A 20,332-nucleotide genomic window follows, 5' to 3' on the forward strand; every position below is an offset into this window, starting at 1 on the left:
TACAAAGAGTTTTGAAACTAATACCATTCAATGTGGTATGCCTGAACGGTTGTTTCTTTCTTCAGACATGCTTCCAATAGCGACCACTCTGAATTTTCTGTCGGTTAAATAATCTTTAATCCACTTCCTAATTGTCCTTCAATACTATGTGATGCCATTTTCTTTAATAACATTCCATAGTTCACTCTGTCAAAAGTTCTGCTAAGTCTTAAAAAGACAGGGTCCACTCTCTTCCACTGCAATACAGTTTCACAAATGTCATTAAACTGCAGTGTGCTAGAAGTTGTTTGTGTGCATTTCTGGTACAAATCCATATCGGCTATCCTTTATGAGATTGTTGATAACAAGATGTTCCATAACTATCTTTTATTTATCTATATTTATTTTGCTTTGTCGCTGTCTCCCGCGTTTGCGAGGTAGCGCAAGGAAACAGATGAAAGAAATGGCCCAACCCATCCCCATACACAATGTATATACATACACGTCCACATATGCCAATATACATACCTATGCATCTCAATGTACACATATATATACACACACAGACACATACATATATACCCATGCACACAATTCACGCTGTCTGCCTTTATTCATTCCCATCGCCATCTCGCCACACATGGAATACCATCCCCCTCCCCCCTCATGTGTGCGAGGTAGCACTAGGAAAAGACAACAAAGGCCCCATTTGTTCACACTCAGTCTCTAGCTGTCATGCAATAATGCCCGAAACCACAGCTCCCTTTCCACATCCAGGCCCCACACAACTTTCCATGGTTTACCCCAGACGCTTCACATGCCCTGATTCAATCCACTGACAGCACGTCAACCCCGGTATACCACATCGATCCAATTCACTCTATTCCTTGCCCTCCTTTCACCCTCCTGCATGTTCTGGCCCTGATCACACAAAATCTTTTCCACTCCATCTTTCCACCTCCAATTTGGTCTCCCACTTCTCCTCGTTCCCTCCACCTCCGACACATATATCCTTTTGGTCAATCTTTCCTCACTCATTCTCTCCATGTGACCAAACCACTTCAAAACACCCTCTTCTGCTCTCTCAACCACGCTCTCTTTATTTCCACGCATCTCTCTTACCCTTACATTACTTACTCGATCAAACCACCTCACACCACACATTGTCCTCAAACATCTCATTTCCAGCACATCCACCCTCCTGCACACAACTCTATCCATAGCCCACGCCTCGCAACCATACAACATTGTTGGTACCACTATTCCTTCAAACATACCCATTTTTGCTTTCCGAGATAATGTTCTCGACTTCCACACATTCTTCAAGGCTCCCAGGATTTTCGCCCCCTCCCCCACCCTATGATTCACTTCCGCTTCCATGGTTCCATCCGCTGGCAGATCCACTCCCAGATATCTATAACACTTTACTTCCTCCAGTTTTTCCCCATAACTATCTTTATCACACTTTAATATACTTCAATTATGAGCAATGTTAGGTTGACTGGTTTATATTGCTTTGGTATTAATCTAGATCCATCCTCGCATATAAATGTTATCCATGCCATTTTTTGTATGCCTGAAAAACTAGACTGGTCTACAATCTGCCTCAGTAATTTCATGAGGGGTTTCATAATTGTCCTCTGTCTTTTTTATGAATATATTAATGGGATTCCAAGAGGTACCCATGCTAAATTTTCTAATGTTGATCAATCACCTCAAACATGTCCCTCTTTTTTTATGTTTATATCTCTAAGGGCATACTCATCACAGTAACTGATACTCTACCTTCCTATAACTTCTGTTTCATACTATGAATTACTTTCACCTCATTCTATGTCACTTCATTACTCCCTTCTCAGCATTTTTTTATTTCATCTTCTCATTCTTCACAAACGAGCAGGAAATAGAAGGATGGAGTGAACAAGCCTTTGAGTCATCCAGGCCTAAACATGCAAGAGTTGAGAGTTGTGCATGGGATAGGGTGAGCCTGAGTGATGTGGTACACAGAAGGTAATGTGCTGTCAAAAGGCTAAACAAGGGACTTGAAGAGGTCAGGAAAAATCACAAAAAAGGTCTGTGGAGCTTGGCTGTGCATAGGGGGTTCTAATTTCAGTGCATTATACATAACAGCTAGATAGGGGATAGGAACAAAACTAGCCATTTTTACATGATAAATGGTGGATTAGTACAAAATTTTTTTCCTATAGTTCTGTTTGTGGTTCAGGCCAATGAACCAAGTCCTTCTAACATACAATGTCCATAAGTATTTTCATGTTACATAATCATTCCATGGTCTACCTATATATCTAAGTCATATATTAACTATGGTCATGTTCTGTACTAAAAAGAGAGGACCCTAAGCAACCCCACCCTTCCCCAATAAATAAACAAAAATAACCCAGTGATTAATCTTAAAGTTCAGCTTAATTCACAGACATCTGAAAATACATACCTTGTAATCTTAGAGATTTTGCTTTAGTTTGGAGAATTAATGCCTTCTTCATCATCAATCTTTTGGAAAGTTTCTTTGGTGCATGCTGAATGGGTGGAGAAGTGCTGGTTACAAGAGGAGGGTGTAGGGAACTGCGTGTAACACGGAATGGCACGGTACATGACCCTTCACCATCAGTGCTTTGATCAAGGTTCTTCTTAACAGAATCCTAAGAAGAGAAAGAAGTTAATATGGAGCAATTCATCCAAAATTGCTGGCAAATATAGTATACAAATTTACAGCATTTATACACAATACTCAAATCCAATTCTGGGGTGGGTGAGTGGAGCAATTCATGGTACCAGCAATCTAAATTTACACTCAGAAAATGAGAAAAATGTGCATTTTCCAAAAATTTATCAACTTTATAACAATGAACAAAATCTAATATTGTGGGTAAATGGATGAGATAATCTTTTAATTCATGAAGTTTCAAGTACAGGTTAAACATCCCTAATCCAAAATTCTTAAGTGTTCCAAAATCCAAAACTTTTTGAGTGGCAACAGGATGTTCCAAGTGGAAAATTCCACACCTGACCTTATTTGCCCATGTTGGACTCTGATGCTCTGTTGGCACCAGTATGTTTAAAACCATCATCACTGCCAGACTTACATGCATTGCTTACTGTGTTTTTTGCTTATTCTCTGCTCTGAGGTATAAAGATACTGTTGATAATATCAAAAAGGCCTGCAGATACCCCTATGCATAACAGTGAAATAGCTGAAATTGTTCTGAATCCAGTTGATTGTGATAATAGAGATGGTGATGATGATTTTGTTAACACTGCAGAAAAAGTGCCTATACATGATATGGTGAAAATGTGTGATGAACTTATTGAAGGACTAGAGCAGCATTCATTCATAATAGAATAAGAAATCATGTCAGTTTATAAAATCAAAGAGAGACTTCTAAGACAAAAACCACTGTTAATGAGGCAGATGACTTTGGAGGAAACCTTTAAAAAACTATTCAGCAGAATGCCTCCTCATCCCTAGAGAACAAACTTCCTGATCCCTCAACTTCTTCTGATATTCCTAATCACGATGATGTCAACAATGATGTACCCTCCCCCTCAAGTTCCTCAGGCCATATGTAGTTTGAGTATTTGTTGTTACATTTATCTTCTTTTGTAAGTAAAGATCAAGGTTCTTTGGTAAGTGTAAAACATTATTTTCATGTGAAATCTGAATTTCATCTCCATCTAAAATTTCATGTTTAAGTGTAACATGACCAGCAACATTATTGCGCTGAAATTTTTCTCAGTTAGTTTTCTTTACGTTTACAGCTACCTATAATTATAATAAATTAAATGCTCATGTTTTTATATCTCAAAGAGTGGCATATCTAGGGTGCGGCAGGTAGGGTGGTGCCCTGGGTGTCACTTGAAGGGGGCACCACTCAACAGGTTTGTTTCTTGACATATGCTACCCGATTGACATTTCTAACGGTTGGTTTTGTGAGATAAAAAAGAAACTGGCCTACTTTTCAACTATGGTAATATTTTGCTACAATCAGTTGCATTACCGCTTCTATGTTACAATTTTGATCAAATAAGTCTTTAACTTTACGTTTTTAAGAGTTTACATAAATTCAAGTTTGACCTAACTCTTCATCAGTTTATAATTACACTGTATATATTTCTATTTATATCATATTTTATTTTCATTTGTATTTTAACTTTCTAAAAGGGGAAACAGAAGGAGTCATGCGGGGTGCTCATCCTCCTCGAAAGCCCATATTGGGGTGTCTAAATGTGTGTGGATGTAACCAAGATGAGAAAAAAGGAGAGATAGGTAGTATGTTTGAGGAAAGGAACCTGGAAGTTCTGGCTCTGAGTGAAAAGGAGCTCAATGGTAAAGGGGAAGAGTGGTTTGGGAATGTCTTGGGAGTAAAGTCATGGGGTGGTGAGAGGACAAGAGCAAGAGAAGGAGTAGCACTACTCCTGAAACAGGAGTGGTGAGAGTATGTGATACAGTGTAAGAAAGTAAACTATAGATTGATATGGGTAAAACTAAAAGTGGATGGAGAATGATGGGTGATTATTGGTGCATATGCACCTGGGCATGAGAAGAAAGATCACGAGAGGCAAGTGTTTTGGGAGCAGCTGAGTGAGTTTGTTAGCAGTTTTGATGCACGTGACTGGGTAATAGTGATGGTTGATTTGAATGCAAAGGTGAGTAACGTGGCAGTTGAGGGAATAATTAGTGTCCATGGGGTGTTCAGTGTTGTAAATGGAAATGGTGAAGAGCTTGTAGATTTGTGCGCTGAAAAAGGACTGGTGATGGGAAAACCTGGTTTAAAAAGAGAGATATACATAAGTATACGTATGTAAGGAGGAGAGATGGCCAGAGAGCATTAATGGATTACGTGTTAATTAATAGGCGCATGAAAGAGAGACTTTTGGATGTTAATGTGCTGAGAGGTGCAACTGGAGGGATGTCTGATCATTATCTTGTGGAGGTGAAGGTGAAGATTTGTAGAGGTTTTCAGTAAAGAAGAGAGAATGTTGGGGTAAAGAGAGTGGTAAGAGTAAGTGAGCTTGGAAAGGAGACTTGTGTGAGGAAGTACCAGGAAAGACTGAGTACAGAATGAAAAAAGGAGAGAACAAAGGACGTAAGAGGAGTGGAGGAAGAATGGGATGTATTTAGGGAAGCAGTGATGGCTTACGCAAAAGATGCTTGTGGCATGAGAAGCATGGGAGGTAGGCAGATTAGAAAGGGTAGTGAGTGGCAGAATGAAGAGGTAAGATTATTAGTGAAAGAGAAGAGAGGCATTTTGACAATTTTTGCAAGGAAATAATGCAAATGAGTGGGAGATGTATAAAAGAAAGAGGCAGGAGGTCAAGAGAAAGGTGCAAGAGGTGAAAAAGAGGGCAAATGAGAGTTGGGGTGAGAGAGTATCATTAAATTTCAGGGAGAATAAAAAGATGTTTTGGAAGGAGGGAAATAAAGTGCATAAGACAAGGGTACAAATGGGAACATCAGTGAAGGGGGCTAATGGGGTGATGATAACAAGTAGTGGTGATGTGAGAAGATGGAGTGAGTATTTTGAAGGTCTGTTGAATGTTTTTGATGATAGAGTGGCAGATATAGGGTGTTTTGGTTGGGGTGGTGTGAGAAGGGAGAGGGTCAGGGAGAATGGTCTGGTAAACATAGAAGAGGTAGTGAAAGCTTTGCAGAAGATGAAAGCTGGCAAGGAAGAGGGTTTGGATGGTATTGCTGTGGAATTTATCAAAAAAGGGGGTGACTGTATTGTTGACTGGTTGGTAAGGTTATTTAATGTATGTATGACTCATGGTGAGCTGCCTCAGGATTGGCAGAATGCTTGCATGGTGCCATCGTACAAAGGCAAAGGGGATAAAGGTGAGTGCTCAAATTACAGAGGTATAAGTTTGTTGAGTATTCCTGGGAAATTATATAGGATGGTATTGATTGAGAGGGTGAAGGCATGTACAGAGCATCAGATTGGAGGAGGGTAGTGTGGTTTCAGAAGTGGTAGAGGATGTGTGGATCAGGTGTTTGCTTTGATGAATGCATGTGAGATATACTTAGAAAAGCAAATGATTTGTATGTAGCATTTTTGGATCTGGAGAAGGCATATGATAGACTTCCACACATTCTTCAACGCTCCCAAAACTTTCGCCCCCTCTCCCACCCTATGATTCACTTCTGCTCCCATGGTTCCATCTGCTGCCACATCCACTCCCAAATATCTGAAACACTTTACTTCCTCCAGCTTTTCTCCATTCAAACTTACCTCCCAACTGACTTGTCCCTTAACCCTACTGTACCTAATAACCTTGCTCTAATTCAAATTTACTCTCAACTTTCTTCTTTCACACACTTTACCGAACTCACTCACCAGCTTCTGCAGTTTCTCACACGAATCAGCCACCAGCACTGTATCACCAGCAAACAACAACTGACTCACTTCCCAAGCTCTCTCATCCACAACAGACTGCATACTTGCCCCTCTTTCCAAAACTCTTGCATTCACCTCCCTAACAACCCCATCCATAAACAAATTAAACAACCATGGAGACATCACACACCCCTGCCACAAACCTACATTCACTGAGAACCAATCACTTTCCTCTCTTACTACATGTACACACACCTTACATCCGAAATAAAAACTTTCCACTGCTTCTAACAACTTGCCTCCCACACCATATATTCTTAATACCTTCCACAGAACATCTCTATCAATTCAATCATATGCCTTCTCCACATCCATAAATGCTACATACAAATCCATTTGCTTTTCTAAGTATTTCTCACATACATTCTTCAAAGCAAACACCTAATCCAAACATCCTCTACCACTTCTGAAACCACACTGCTCTTCCCCAATCTGATGCTCTGTACATGCCTTCACCCTCTCAATCAATACCCTCCCATATAATTTACCAGGAATACTCAACAGACTTATACCTCTGTAATTTGAGCACTCACTCTTATCCCCTTTGCCTTTGTACAATGGCACTATGCACGCATTCCGCCAATCCTCAGGCACCTCACCATGAGTCATACATACATTAAATAACCTTACCAACTAGTCAACAATACAGTCACCCCCTTTTTAATAAATTCCACTGCAATACCATCCAAACCTGCTGCCTTGCCAGCTTTCATCTTCCACAAAGCTTTTACTACCTCTTCTCTGTTTACCAAATCATTTTCCCTAACCCTCTCACTTTGCACACCACCTCGACCAAAACACCCTATATCTGCCACTCTATCATCAAACACATTCAACAAACCTTCAAAATACTCACTCCATCTCCTTCTCACATCACCACTACTTGTTATCACCTCCCCATTAGCCCCTTCACTGAAGTTTCCATTTGTTCCCTTGTCTTACGCACCCTATTTACCTCCTTCCAAAACATCTTTTTATTCTCCCTAAAATTTAATAATACTCTTTCGCCCTAACTCTCATGTGCCCTCTTTTTCACCTCTTGCACCTTATGTATATGTGTATATATGTATATGTCTGTGTGTGCATATATATGTATACGTTGAGATGTATAGGTAAGTATATGTGCATGTGTGGACGTGTATGTATGTACATGTGTATGTGGGTGGGTTGGGCCATTCTTTCATCTGTTTCCTTGCGCTACCTTGCTAACATGGGAGACAGGGGAGGCAGTGACAAAGTATAATAAATGAATATATAAATAATGTGGCAGTTGAGGGAATAATTGGTATACATGGGGTGTTCAGTGTTATAAATGGAAATGGTGAAGAGCTTGTAGATTTATGTGCTGAAAAAGGACTGGTGATTGGGAATACCTGGTTTAAAAAGCGAGATATACATAAGTATACGTATGTAAGTAGGAGAGACGGCCAGAGAGCGTTATTGGATTATGTGTTAATTGACAGGCGCGCGAAAGAGAGACTTTTGGATGTTAATGTGCTGAGAGGTGCAACTGGAGGAATGTCTGATCATTATCTTGTGGAGGCTAAGGTGAAGATTTGTATGGGTTTTCAGAAAAGAGTGAATGTTGGGGTGAAGAGGGTGGTGAGAGTAAGTGAGCTTGGGAAGGAGACTTGTGTGAGGAAGTACCAGGAGAGACTGAGTACAGAAAGGAAAAAGGTGAGAACAATGGAAGTAAGGGGAGTGGGGGAGGAATGGGATGTATTTAGGGAATCAGTGATGGATTGCGCAAAAGATGCTTGTGGCATGAGAAGAGTGGGAGGTGGGTTGATTAGAAAGGGTAGTGAGTGGTGGGATGAAGAAGTAAGATTATTAGTGAAAGAGAAGAGAGAGGCATTTGGACGATTTTTGCAGGGAAAAAATGAAATTGAGCGGGAGATGTATAAAAGAAAGAGGCAGGAGGTCAAGAGAAAGGTGCAAGAGGTGAAAAAGAGGGCAAATGAGAGTTGGGGTGAGAGAGTATCATTAAATTTTAGGGAGAATAAAAAGATGTGGTGTGCAAAGTGAGAGGGTTAGGGAAAATGATTTGGTAAACAGAGAAGAGGTAGTGAAAGCTTTGCGGAAGATGAAAGCCGGCAAGGCAGCAGGTTTGGATGGTATTGCAGAGGAATTTATTAAAAAAGGGGGTGACTGTATTATTGACTAGTTGGTAAGGTTATTTAATGTATGTATGACTCATGGTGAGGTGCCTGAGGATTGGCAGAATGCATGCATAGTGCCATTGTACAAAGGCAAAGGGGATAAAAGTGAGTGCTCAAATTACAGAGGTATAAGTTTGTTGAGTATTCCTGGTAAATTATATGGGAGGGTATTGATTGAGAGGGTGAAGGCATGTACAGAGCATCAGATTGGGGAAGAGCAGTGTGGTTTCAGAAGTGGTAGAGGATGTGTGGATTAGGTGTTTGCTTTGAAGAATGTATGTGAGAAATACTTAGAAAAGCAAATGGATTTGTATGTAGCATTTATGGATCTGGAGAAGGCATATGATAGAGTTGATAGAGATGCTCTGTGGAAGGTATTAAGAATATATGGTGTGGGAGGCAAGTTGTTAGAAGCAGTGAAAAGTTTTTATCAAGGATGTAAGGCATGTGTACGTGTAGGAAGAGAGGAAAGTGATTGGTTCTCAGTGAATGTAGGTTTGCGGCAGGGGTGTGTGATGTCTCCATGGTTGTTTAATTTGTTTATGGATGGGTTTGTTAGGGAGGTGAATGCAAGAGTTTTGGAAAGAGGGGCAAGTATGAAGTCTGTTGTGGATGGGAGAGCTTGGGAAGTGAGTCAGTTGTTGTTCGCTGATGATACAGCGCTGGTGGCTGATTCATGTGAGAAACTGCAGAAGCTGGTGAGCTGAGTTTGGTAAAGTGTGTGAAAGAAGAAAGTTATGAGTAAATGGGAATAAGAGCAAGGATATTAGGTACAGTAGGGTTGAGGGTCAAGTCAATTGGAAGGTAAGTTTGAATGGAGAAAAACTGGAGGAAGTAAAGTGTTTTAGATATATGGGAGTGGATCTGGCAGCGGATGGAACCATGGAAGTGGAAGTGAATCATACGGTGGGGAGGGGGCGAAAATTCTGGGAGCCCTGAAGAATGTTGGAAGTCGAGAACATTATCTCGGAAAGCAAAAATGGGTATGTTTGAAGGAATAGTGGTTCCAACAATGTTGTATGGTTGCGAGGTGTGGGCTATGGATAGAGTTGTGCGCAGGAGGATGGATGTGCTGGAAATGAGATGTTTGAGAGCAATGTGTGGTGTGAGGTGGTTTGATCGAGTAAGTAACGTAAGGGCAAGAGAGATGTGTGGAAATAAAAAGAGCGTGGTTGAGAGAGCAGAAGAGGGTGTTTTGAAATGGTTTGGGCACATGGAGAGAATGAGTGAGGAAAGATTGACCAAGAGGATATATGTGTCGGAGGTGGAGGGAACGAAGAGAAGTGGGAGACCAAACTGGAGGTGGAAAGATGGAGTGAAAAAGATATTGTGTGATCGGGGCCTGAACATGCAGGAGGGTGAAAGGAGGGCAAGGAATAGAGTGAATTGGATCGATGTGGTATACCGGGGTTGACGTGCTGTCGGTGGATTGAATCAGGGCATGTGCAGCGTCTGGGGTAAACCATGGAAAGCTGTGTAGGTATGTATATTTGCGCGTGTGGACGTATGTATATACATGTGTATGGGGGGGGGTTGGGCCATTTCTTTCGTCTGTTTCCTTGCGCTACCTCGCAAACGCGGGAGACAGCGACAAAGCAAAAGAAAAAAAAAATTAGTGAAAGAGAAGACAGAGGTGTTTGGACAACGTTTGCAGGGAAATAATGCAAATGACTGGGAGATGTATAAAAGAAAGAGGCAGGAGGTCAAGAGAAAGGTGCAAGAGGTGAAAAAGAGGGCAAATGAGAGTTGGGGAGAGAGAGTATCATTAATTTTTAGGGAGAATAAAAAGATGTTTTGGAAGGAGGTAAATAAAAAGTGTAAGACAAGGGAACAAATGGGAACATCAGTGAAGGAGGCTAATGGGAGGTGATAACAAGTAGTGGTGATGTGAGAAAGAGATGGAGTGAGTATTTTGAAGGTTTGTTGAATGTGTTTGATGATAGAGTGGCAGATATAAGGTGTTTTGGTCGAGGTGGTGTGCAAAGTGAGAGGGGTTAGGGAGAATGATTTGGTAACCAGAGAAGAGGTAGCAAAAGATTTGCAGAAGATGAAAGCCGGCAAAGCAGCGTGTTTGGATGGTATTGCAGTGGAATTAATTAAAAAGGGGGTAACTGTATTGTTGACTGGTTGGTAAGGTTATTTAATGTATGTATGACTCATGGTGAGGTGTTTGAGGATTGGCAGAATGCTTGCATAGTGCCACTGTATAAAAGCAAAGGGGATAAAAGTGAGTGCTCAAATTACAGAGGTATAAGTTTGTTGAGTATTCCTGGTAAATTATGTAGGAGGGTATTGATTGAGAGGGTGAAGGCATGTACAGAGCATCAGATTGGGGATGAGCAGTGTGCTTTCAGAAGTGGTAGAGGATGTATGGATCAGGTGTTTGCTTTGAAGAATGTATGTGAGAAATACTTAGAAAAACAAATGGATTTGTATGTAGCATTTATGGATCTGGAGAAGGCATATGATAAAGCTGATAGAGATGCTCTGTGGAAGGTATTAAGAATATATGGTGTGGGAGGCAAGTTGTTAGAAGCAGTGAAAAGTTTTTATCGAGGACGTAAGGCATGTGTACGTATAGGAAGTGATGAAAGTGATTGGTTCTCAGTGAATGTTGGTTTGCGGCAGGGGTGCGTGATGTCTCCATGGATTTAATTTTTTTATGAATACTTCCCACGAATTCCTCACGTGTCGTAGAGGGCGACTAAAGGGGACGGGAGCAGGGGGCCAGAAACCCTCCCCTCCTTGTATTTTAACTTTTCTTTAACTCATCCTCCTCGAAGGCTCAGATTGGGGTCTCTAAATGTGTGTGGATGTAACCAAGATGAGAAAAAAGGAGAGATAGTTAGTATGTTTGAGGAAAGGAACCTGGATGTTTTGGCTCTGAGTGAAACCAAGCTCAAGGGTAAAGGGGAAGAGTGGTTTGGGAATGTCTTGAGATTAAAGTCAGGGGTTAGTGAAAGGACAAGAGCAAGGGAAGGAGAAGCACTACTCCTGAAACAGGAGTTGTGGGAGTATGTGATAGAGTGCAAGAAAGTACATTCTAGATCGATATGGGTAAAACTGAAAGTTAATGGAGAAAGATGGGTGATTATTGGTGCATATGCACCTGGGCATGAGAAGAAAGATCATGAGAGGCAAGTGTTTTGGGAGCAGCTGAATGAGTGTGTTAGTGGTTTTGATGCACAAGACTGGGTTATAGTGATGGGTGATTTGAATGCAAAGGTGAGTAATGTGGCAGTTGAGGGAATAATTGGTATACATGGGGTGTTCAGTGTTGAAATGGAAATGGTGAAGAGCTTGTAGATTTATGTGCTGAAAAAGGACTGGTGATTGGGAATACCTGGTTTAAAAAGCGAGATATACATAAGGATACGTATGTAAGTTGGAGAGATGGCTAGAGAGCATTATTGGTTTACGTGTTAATTGAAAGGCATGCGAAAGAGAGACTTTTGGATGTTAATGTGTTGAGAGGTGCAACTGGAGGGATGTCTGATCATTATCTTGTGGAGGCGAAGATGAAGATTTGTAGGGGTTTTCAGAAAAGAAGAGAGAATGTTGGGGTGAAGAGAGTGGTGAGAGTAAGTGAGCTTGGGAAGGAGACTTGTGTGAGGAAGTACCAGGAGAGACTGAGTACAGAATGGAAAAAGGTGAGAACAAAGGAGGTAAGGGGAGTGGGAGAGGAATGTGATGTATTTAGGGAAGCAGTGATGGCTCACACAAAAGATGCTTGTGGCATGAGAAGCGTGGGAGGTGGGTTGATTAGAAAGGGTAGTGAGTGGTGGGATGAAGAAGTAAGATTATTAGTGAAAGAGAAGAGAGAGGCATTTGGACAATTTTTGCAGGGAAAAAATGCAAATGAGTGGGAGATGTATAAAAGAAAGAGGCAGGAGGTCAAGAGAAAGGTGCAAGAGGTGAAAAAGAGGGCAAATGAGAGTTGGGGTGAGAGAGCATCACTAAATTTCAGGGAGAATAAAAAGATGTTTTGGAAGGAGGTAAATAAAGTGCGTAAGACCAGGGAGCAAATGGGAACTTCAGTGAAGGGGGCTAATGGGGAGGTGATAACAAGTAGAGGTGATGTGAGAAAGAGATGGAGTGAGTATTTTGAAGGTTTGTTGAATGTGTTTGATGATAGAGTGGCAGATATAGGGTGTTTTGGTCGAGGTGGTGTGCAAAGTGAGAGGGTTAGGGAAAATGATTTGGTAAACAGAGAAGAGGTAGTAAAAGCTTTGCGGAAGATGAAAGCCAGCAAGGCAGCAGGTTTGGATGGTATTGCAGAGGAATTTATTAAAAAAGGGGGTGACTGTATTGCTGACTGGTTGGTAAGGTTATTTAATAAATGTATGATTCATGGTGAGGTGTTTGAGGATTGGCGGAATGCTTGCATAGTGCCATTGTACAAAGGCAAAGGGGTTAAGAGTGAGTGCTCAAATTACAGAGGTATAAGTCTGTTGAGTATTCCTGGTAAATTATATGGGAGGGTCTTGATAGAGAGGGTGAAGGCATGTACAGAGCATCAGATTGGGGATGAGCAGTGTGCTTTCAGAAGTGGTAGAGGATGTGTGGATCAGGTGCTTGCTTTGAAGAATGTACGTGAGAAATACTTAGAAAAGCAAATGGATTTGTATGTAGCATTTATGGATCTGGAGAAGGCAGATGATAGAGTTGATAGAGATGTTCTGTGGAAGGTATTAAGAATATATGGTGTGGGAGGCAAGTTGTTAGAAGCAGTGAAAAGTTTTTATCGAGGGTGTAAGGCATGTGTACGTGTAGGAAGAGAGGAAAGTGATTGGTTCTCAGTAAATGTAGGTTTGCGGCAGGGGTGTGTGATGTCTCCATGGTTGTTTAATTTGTTTATGGATGGGGTTGTTAGGGAGGTGAACGCAAGAGTTTCAGAAAGAGGGGCAAGTATGCAGTCTGTTGTGAGTGAAAGAGCTTGGGAAGTGAGTCAGTTGTTGTTCGCTGATGACACAGCGCTAGTGGCTGATTCAGGTGAGAAACTGCAGCAGAAGCTGGTGAGTGAGTTTGGTAAAGTGTGTGAAAGAAGAAATCTGAGAGTAAATGTGAATAAGGGCAAGGTTAGTAGATACAGTAGGGTTGAGGGACAAGTCAATTGGGAGGTAAGTTTGAATGGAGAAAAACTGGAGGAAGTGAAGTATTTTAGATATCTGGGAGTGGATTTGGCAGTGGATGGAACCATGGAAGCAGAAGTGAATCATAGGGTGGGGGAGGGGGCGAATATTCTGGGAGCTTTGAAAAATGTATGGAAGCTGAGAATGTTATCTTGGAAAGCAAAAATGGGTATGTTTGAAGGAATAGTGGTTCCAACAATGTTATATGGTTGCGAGGCGTGGGCTATAGACAGAGTTGTGCAGAGGAGGGTGGATGTGCTGGAAATGAGATGCTTGAGGATAATATGTGGTGTGAGGTGGTTTGATCGAGAAAGTAATGAAAGGGCAAGAGAGATGTGTGGTAATAAAAAGAGTGTGGTGGAGAGAGCAGAAGTGGGTGTTTTGAAATGGTTTGGTCACATGGAGAGAATGAGAGAGGAAAGATTGACAAAGAGGATATATGTGTTGCAGGTGGAGGGAACGAGGAGAAGTGGGAGACCAAACTGGAGGTGGAAAGATGGAGTGAAAAATATTTTGAGTAATCGGCGCCTGAACATGCAGGAGGATGAAAGGCGTGCAAGGAATAGAGTGAATTGTAATGATGTGGTATACCGGGGTTGCTGTGCTGTTAATGGATTGAACCAGGGCATATAAAACATCTGGAGTAAACCATGGAAAGTTCTGTGGGGCCTGGATGTGGAAAGGGAGCTGTGGTTTCAGTGCATTATACATGACAGCTAGAGACTGAGTGTGAACGAATGTGGCCTTTGTTGTCTTTTCCTAGCGCTACCTCACGCACATGCGGGGGGAGGGGGTTGTTATTTCATGTGTGGCGGGGTAGCGACGGGAATGAATAAGGGCAGACAGTATGAATTACATACATGTGTATATATGTAAATGTCTGTGTGTGTATATATATGTACAGGTTGATATGTATAGGTATGTATATGTGCGTGTGTGGACATGTATGTATATACATGTGTATGTGGGTGGGTTGGGCCATTCTTTCGTCTGTTTCCTTGCGCTACCTCTCTAACACAGAAGACAGCAACAAAGTATAATAAAATAGAAATAATTTATGTATAGACGGTATAGTAGCTTAATCAGAGCCATTCCAAGTTCGTAAAGGATAGCTAGATATGTTTATTCAACTTTAGAGGCTATATAACATGAAAGTAATGGGAGCATCCCTCAGTGCTAACCACGAAACTTATGTACACAACCATTTTCCACTGTACGTTTATTGGTTTGCTATATGCAGTCTCTCTTTGTGTGAGGTTTTCACAGAACATAACCCTAACATAAAACAAGAGATGGTTGTAACTGAAATTGCCAAATGTGTGTGTGTGTGTGTGTGTGTGTGTGTGTGTGTGTGTGTGTGTGTGTGTGTGTATTTGTAATTACATACTTGTACTGTATAGGGAGGGAGTTTTACACTTGTGGGACCCCATCACTTAAATATTCTTTACTATCATACAACTTTTTAAATTCATTTATGCTTTGTGCATTCACCATGTCCTCAGTCATTCTATTCTTTTACTCACCACTTTCATCCTATGAAAGTGCTTCTTTACATCTTTTTTAACAAGCTGCTGTCTTACTTTCATATCATGTCATTTGGTTGTACTATCCCTACATCTCTCAAAGAACTTTTCACTGTCCACACTGTCAATCTCTTTTAAAAAGTCAAAGGTTGCGATTAAGTCTAAACTGTGTGCGTGTGTGTTTTCTTTTATACACTATGTTTAGTAAGTGAACACATAATCTTCCTAATGCCTTTCCTATTAATAATTACATATTAGGAAACATGAAAACCACTGAGCAATTTCAAAAACCACTACAACTTCATAAATCACTTGGAATATGTATGACAAAATTGTCTTTACTCAACAGATTTTGTGTTACTTAAATATCCACAGACCCAAGGTCCACGTGAGGTGGTCTGGCTTTCACACAACATAAAAAAAAGGAAATGCAGTTCTCTCAAAAGTAGTTGAAGAAAAGAATAGCAAAACAAAGGCTCTCTCCCCACCCTCCACTCCCTCCTGTGACATGCCAAGTGGAAAATAGGTAGAAAAAATACCTTGCAGGATTAATATGCCTGAAGGAAATTTTCATATAGAGAGAGAGAGAGAGAGAGAGAGAGAGAGAGAGAGAGAGAGAGAGAGAGAGAGACAAACACACACACACACACTACATTACTATTTCTGGTGTAAATACCATGTATCAATCTACAGGATGAGTACATTTCAGAACTGCATAGCAAAAGAAAAAACTGTTTCAAGGAAAATCTTTTTCAAGAAAATGTTATCAAAAATGTTTATAAATTCCATTCTGATACCTCTAATGTGTCTGTCATGAAGGTGACACTGTGCCTTACAACTATACACACTTACATTGTTCATTTAGCTTTCCTTATTATATTCTTTCTCTTCCCATTAATGTATGTCTTAGTACTTCTTCAGCCACAGTAACAAAGCACTATTCCTACTGAGACCCCAAAATAAAATAATGAATGAAATATACAGTCAAATCTGAATCACCTTTGAAAGTTCTCTTTCTCTTTTCTCAACCATGAACACATCCTGCTTTTTCTTGGAGGATAATTTGCTTTTATCATCTCTTGAAGGACTCTGGCTCCGACTGTCGCCTGCTGCTTCAAGAAGCTGTGGAGAGTTAAAGTGCTCTAACCCTGGTGGTAAGAGTGATGTTCCTGGAAAGCATAAGCATGATCAGAAGCTCAAATAAATAATATCAAAGCTCTGAATATTCAAAAAAGAAATTATTTGAAGTTTATTGTCACATATCAATCTATTATGCTTGATTGCCATATCCCATATCAGCGAGGTAGCACCAGGAAACAAACGAAAAATGGCCCATCCACTCATAAACACATATACATATATATATATATATATATATATATATATATATATATATATATATATATATTTTTTTTTTTTTTTTTTTTTTTTTATACTTTGTCGCTGTCTCCCGCGTTTGCGAGGTAGCGCAAGGAAACAGACGAAAGAAATGGCCCAACCCCCCCCCCCCCCATACACATGTACATACACACGTCCAGACACGCAAATATACATACCTACACAGCTTTCCATGGTTTACCCCAGACGCTTCACATGCCTTGCTTCAATCCACTGACAGCACGTCAACCCCTGTATACCACATGACTCCAATTCACTCTATTTCTTGCCCTCCTTTCACCCTCCTGCATGTTCAGGCCCCGATCACACAAAATCTTTTTCACTCCATCTTTCCACCTCCAATTTGGTCTCCCTCTTCTCCTCGTTCCCTCCACCTCCGACACATATATCCTCTTGGTCAATCTCTCCTCACTCATTCTCTCCATGTGCCCAAACCATTTCAAAACACCCTCTTCTGCTCTCTCGACCACGCTCTTTTTATTTCCACACATCTCTCTTACCCTTACGTTACTTACTCGATCAAACCACCTCACACCACACATTGTCCTCAAACATCTCATTTCCAGCACATCCATCCTCCTGCGCACATCTCTATCCATAGCCCACGCCTCGCAACCATACAGCATTGTTGGAACCACTATTCCCTCAAACATACCCATTTTTGATTTCCGAGATAATGTTCTCGACTTCCACACATTTTTCAAGGCTCCCAAAATTTTCGCCCCCTCCCCCACCCTATGATCCACTTCCGCTTCCATGGTTCCATCCGCTGACAGATCCACTCCCAGATATCTAAAACACTTCACTTCCTCCAGTTTTTCTCCATAAATGTCCATACGTGCACATATACGTACATATACATATATGGGGAGGTAATAACAAGTAGTGGTGATGTGACAAGGAGATGGAGTGAGTGTTTTGAAGGTTTGTTGAATGTGTTAGATGATCGAGTGGTGACATATATAGGGTGATTTGGTCGAGGTGGTGTGCAAAGTGAGAGGGTTAGGGAAAATGATTTGGTAAACAGAGAAGGGGTAGTGAAAGCTCTGTGGAAGATGAAAGCCAGAAAGGCGGCGGGTTTGTATGGTATTGTAGTGGAATTTATTAAAAAAAGGGGGTGAATGTGATGCTGACTGTTTGGTGAGGATATTCAATGTATGTATGGCTCATGGTGAGGTGCCTGAGTATTGGCGGAATGCATGCAGAGTATCACTGTACAAAGGCAAAGAGGATACAGGTGAGTGTTCAAATTAAAGAGGTATAAGTTTGTTGAGTATTCCTGGGAAATCATATGGGAGGGTACTGATTGAGAGGGTGAAGGCATGTACAGAGCATCAGATTGGGGAAGAGCAGTGTGGTTTCAGAAGTGGTAGAGGATGTGTGGATCAGGTGTTTGCTTTGAAGAATGTATGTGAGAAATACTTAGAAAAACAAATGGAATTGTATGTAGCATTTATGGATCTGGAGAAGGCATATGATAGAGTTGATAGAAATATATGGTGTGGGAGGCAAGTTGCTAGAAGCAGTGAAAAGTTTTTATTGAGGATGTAAGGCATGTGTATGAGTAGGAAGAGAGGAAAGTGACTGGTTCTCAGTGAATGTCGGTCTGTGGCACGGGGGAGTGATGTATCCATTTCCTCTCTTCCTACACGTACACATGCCTTACATCCTCGTTAAAAACTTTTCACTGCTTCTAGCAGCTTCCCTCCATATGCCTTCCACAGATCCATAAATGCTACATACAAATCCATTTATTTTTCTAAGTATTTCTCACATACATTCTTCAAAGCAAACACCTGATCCACACATCCTCTACCACTTCTGAAACCACACTGCTCTTCCCCATTCTGATGCTCTGTACGAGCACTCCTTTTCAGTCAATACCCTCCCATACAATTTCCCAGGAATACTCAACAAACTTATACCTCTGTAATTTGAGCACTCACCTTTATCCCCTTTGCCTTTGTACAATGGCACTATGCATGTATTCCGCCAATCCTCAGGCACTTCACCATGAGCCATGCATACATTGAATATCCTCACCAACCAGTCAACAACACCGTCACCCCCTTTTTTTATAAATTCCACAGCAATACCATCCAAACCCGACACCTTGCCAGCTTTCATCTTCCGCGAAGCTTTCACTACCTCCTCTCTGTTTACCAAACCATTCTCCCTGATCCTCTCACTTTGCACACCAACTCGACCAAAACAACACTCTATCATCTAACACATTCAAAAAACCTTCAAAATACTCCATCTCCTTCTCACATCACCACTACTTGTTATTACCTCCCCATTTGCCCCCTTCACCAATGTCCCCATTTGTTCTCTTGTCTTACGCACTTTATTTACCTCCTTCCAGAACATCTTTTTATTCTCCCTAAAATCTAAAGATACTTTCTCACCCCAACTCTCATCTGCCCTCTTTTTCACCTCTTGCACCTTTCTCTTGACATCTTGCCTCTTTCTATCATACATCTCCCAATCATTTGCACTATTTCCCTGCAAAAATCGTCCAAATGCCTCTCTCTTCTCTTTCACTAATAATCTTACTTCTTCATCCCATCACTCACTACCCTTTCTAATCTACCCACCTCCCACGCTTCTCATGCCACAAGCATCTTTTGCACAAGCCATCACTGCTTCTCTAAATAAATCCCATTCCTCCTCCACTCCCCTTACGTCCTTTGCTCTTGCCTTTTTCCATTCTGCACTCAGTTTCTCCTGGTACTTCCTCACACAAGTCTCCTTTCCAAGCTCATTACTCTCACCACTCTCTTCACCCCAACATTTTCTCTTCTTTTCTAAAAACCCTCTACAAATCTTCACTTTCGTGTCTACAGGAAAATGATTAGACATCCCTCCAGTTGCACCTCTCAGCACATCTACATCCAAAAGTCTCTCTTTCTCGTGCCTATCAATTAACATGTAATCCAATAATGCTCTATGGCCATCTCTCCTACTTACATAAGTAAGCGTACATATATCTCTCTTTTTAAAACGGGTATTCCCAATCACCAGTCCATTTTCAGCAAACAAATCTACAAGCTCTTCACCATTTCCATTTACAACACTGAACACCCCATGTACACCAAGTATTCCCTCAACCGCCACATTACTCACCTTTGCATTCAAATCACCCATCACTATAACCCTGTCTCGTGCATCAAAACTGCTAACACACTCACTCAGCTGCTCCTAAAACACTTGCCTCATGTTCTTTCTTCTCATGCCCAGGTGCATATGCACCAATAATCTCCCATCTCTCTCCATCCACTTTCAGTTTTATCCATATCAATCTAGAGTATACTTTCTTACACTCTATCACATACTCCCACAACTTCTGCTTCTGTAGTAGTGCTACTCCTTCCTTTGCTCTTGTCCTCTCACCAACCCCAAACCACTCCTCCCCTTTACCCTTGAGCTTCGTTTCACTCAGTGCCAAAACATCCAGGTTCCTTTCCTCAAACATACTACCTATCTCTCCTTTTTTCTCATCTTGGTTACATTCACACACATTTAGACACCCCAATTACTTTTCAATATTTTTTACTTTACTTTGTCACTGTCTCCTGCATTACCGAGGTAGCACAAGGAAACAGACGAAAGAATAGCCCAACCCACCCACATACACATGTATATACATACACGCCCACATACACACATATACATACCTATACATTTCATACACAGAAAAATACATATATACACATGTACATATTCAT

General features: G+C 41.1%; 1 protein-coding gene across 6 annotated transcripts in view; it reads right to left on the reverse strand.

The window, feature by feature from the left end:
- Positions 1–20,332, reverse strand: part of LOC139756395 (uncharacterized) — a 665,354-nt gene that overhangs the window by 553,950 nt on the left and 91,072 nt on the right. For all 6 annotated transcript variants that reach the window (XR_011714330.1, XR_011714331.1, XM_071675809.1 and 3 more), the window contains 2 exons: positions 16,206–16,375; positions 2,432–2,639 (listed from right to left, as the gene is read on the reverse strand). Coding sequence is in view for 4 of the 6 variants with exons in the window: in XM_071675809.1 (XP_071531910.1) it covers positions 2,432–2,639; positions 16,206–16,375 (378 nt within the window). In the remaining 2 variants the exon portion in view is untranslated. The remainder of the gene's footprint in view (positions 1–2,431; positions 2,640–16,205; positions 16,376–20,332) is intronic.

The sequence above is a fragment of the Panulirus ornatus genome, chromosome 21 (genome assembly GCF_036320965.1).
Source record: "Panulirus ornatus isolate Po-2019 chromosome 21, ASM3632096v1, whole genome shotgun sequence".
In the NCBI taxonomy this organism is placed as follows: domain Eukaryota; kingdom Metazoa; phylum Arthropoda; class Malacostraca; order Decapoda; family Palinuridae; genus Panulirus; species Panulirus ornatus.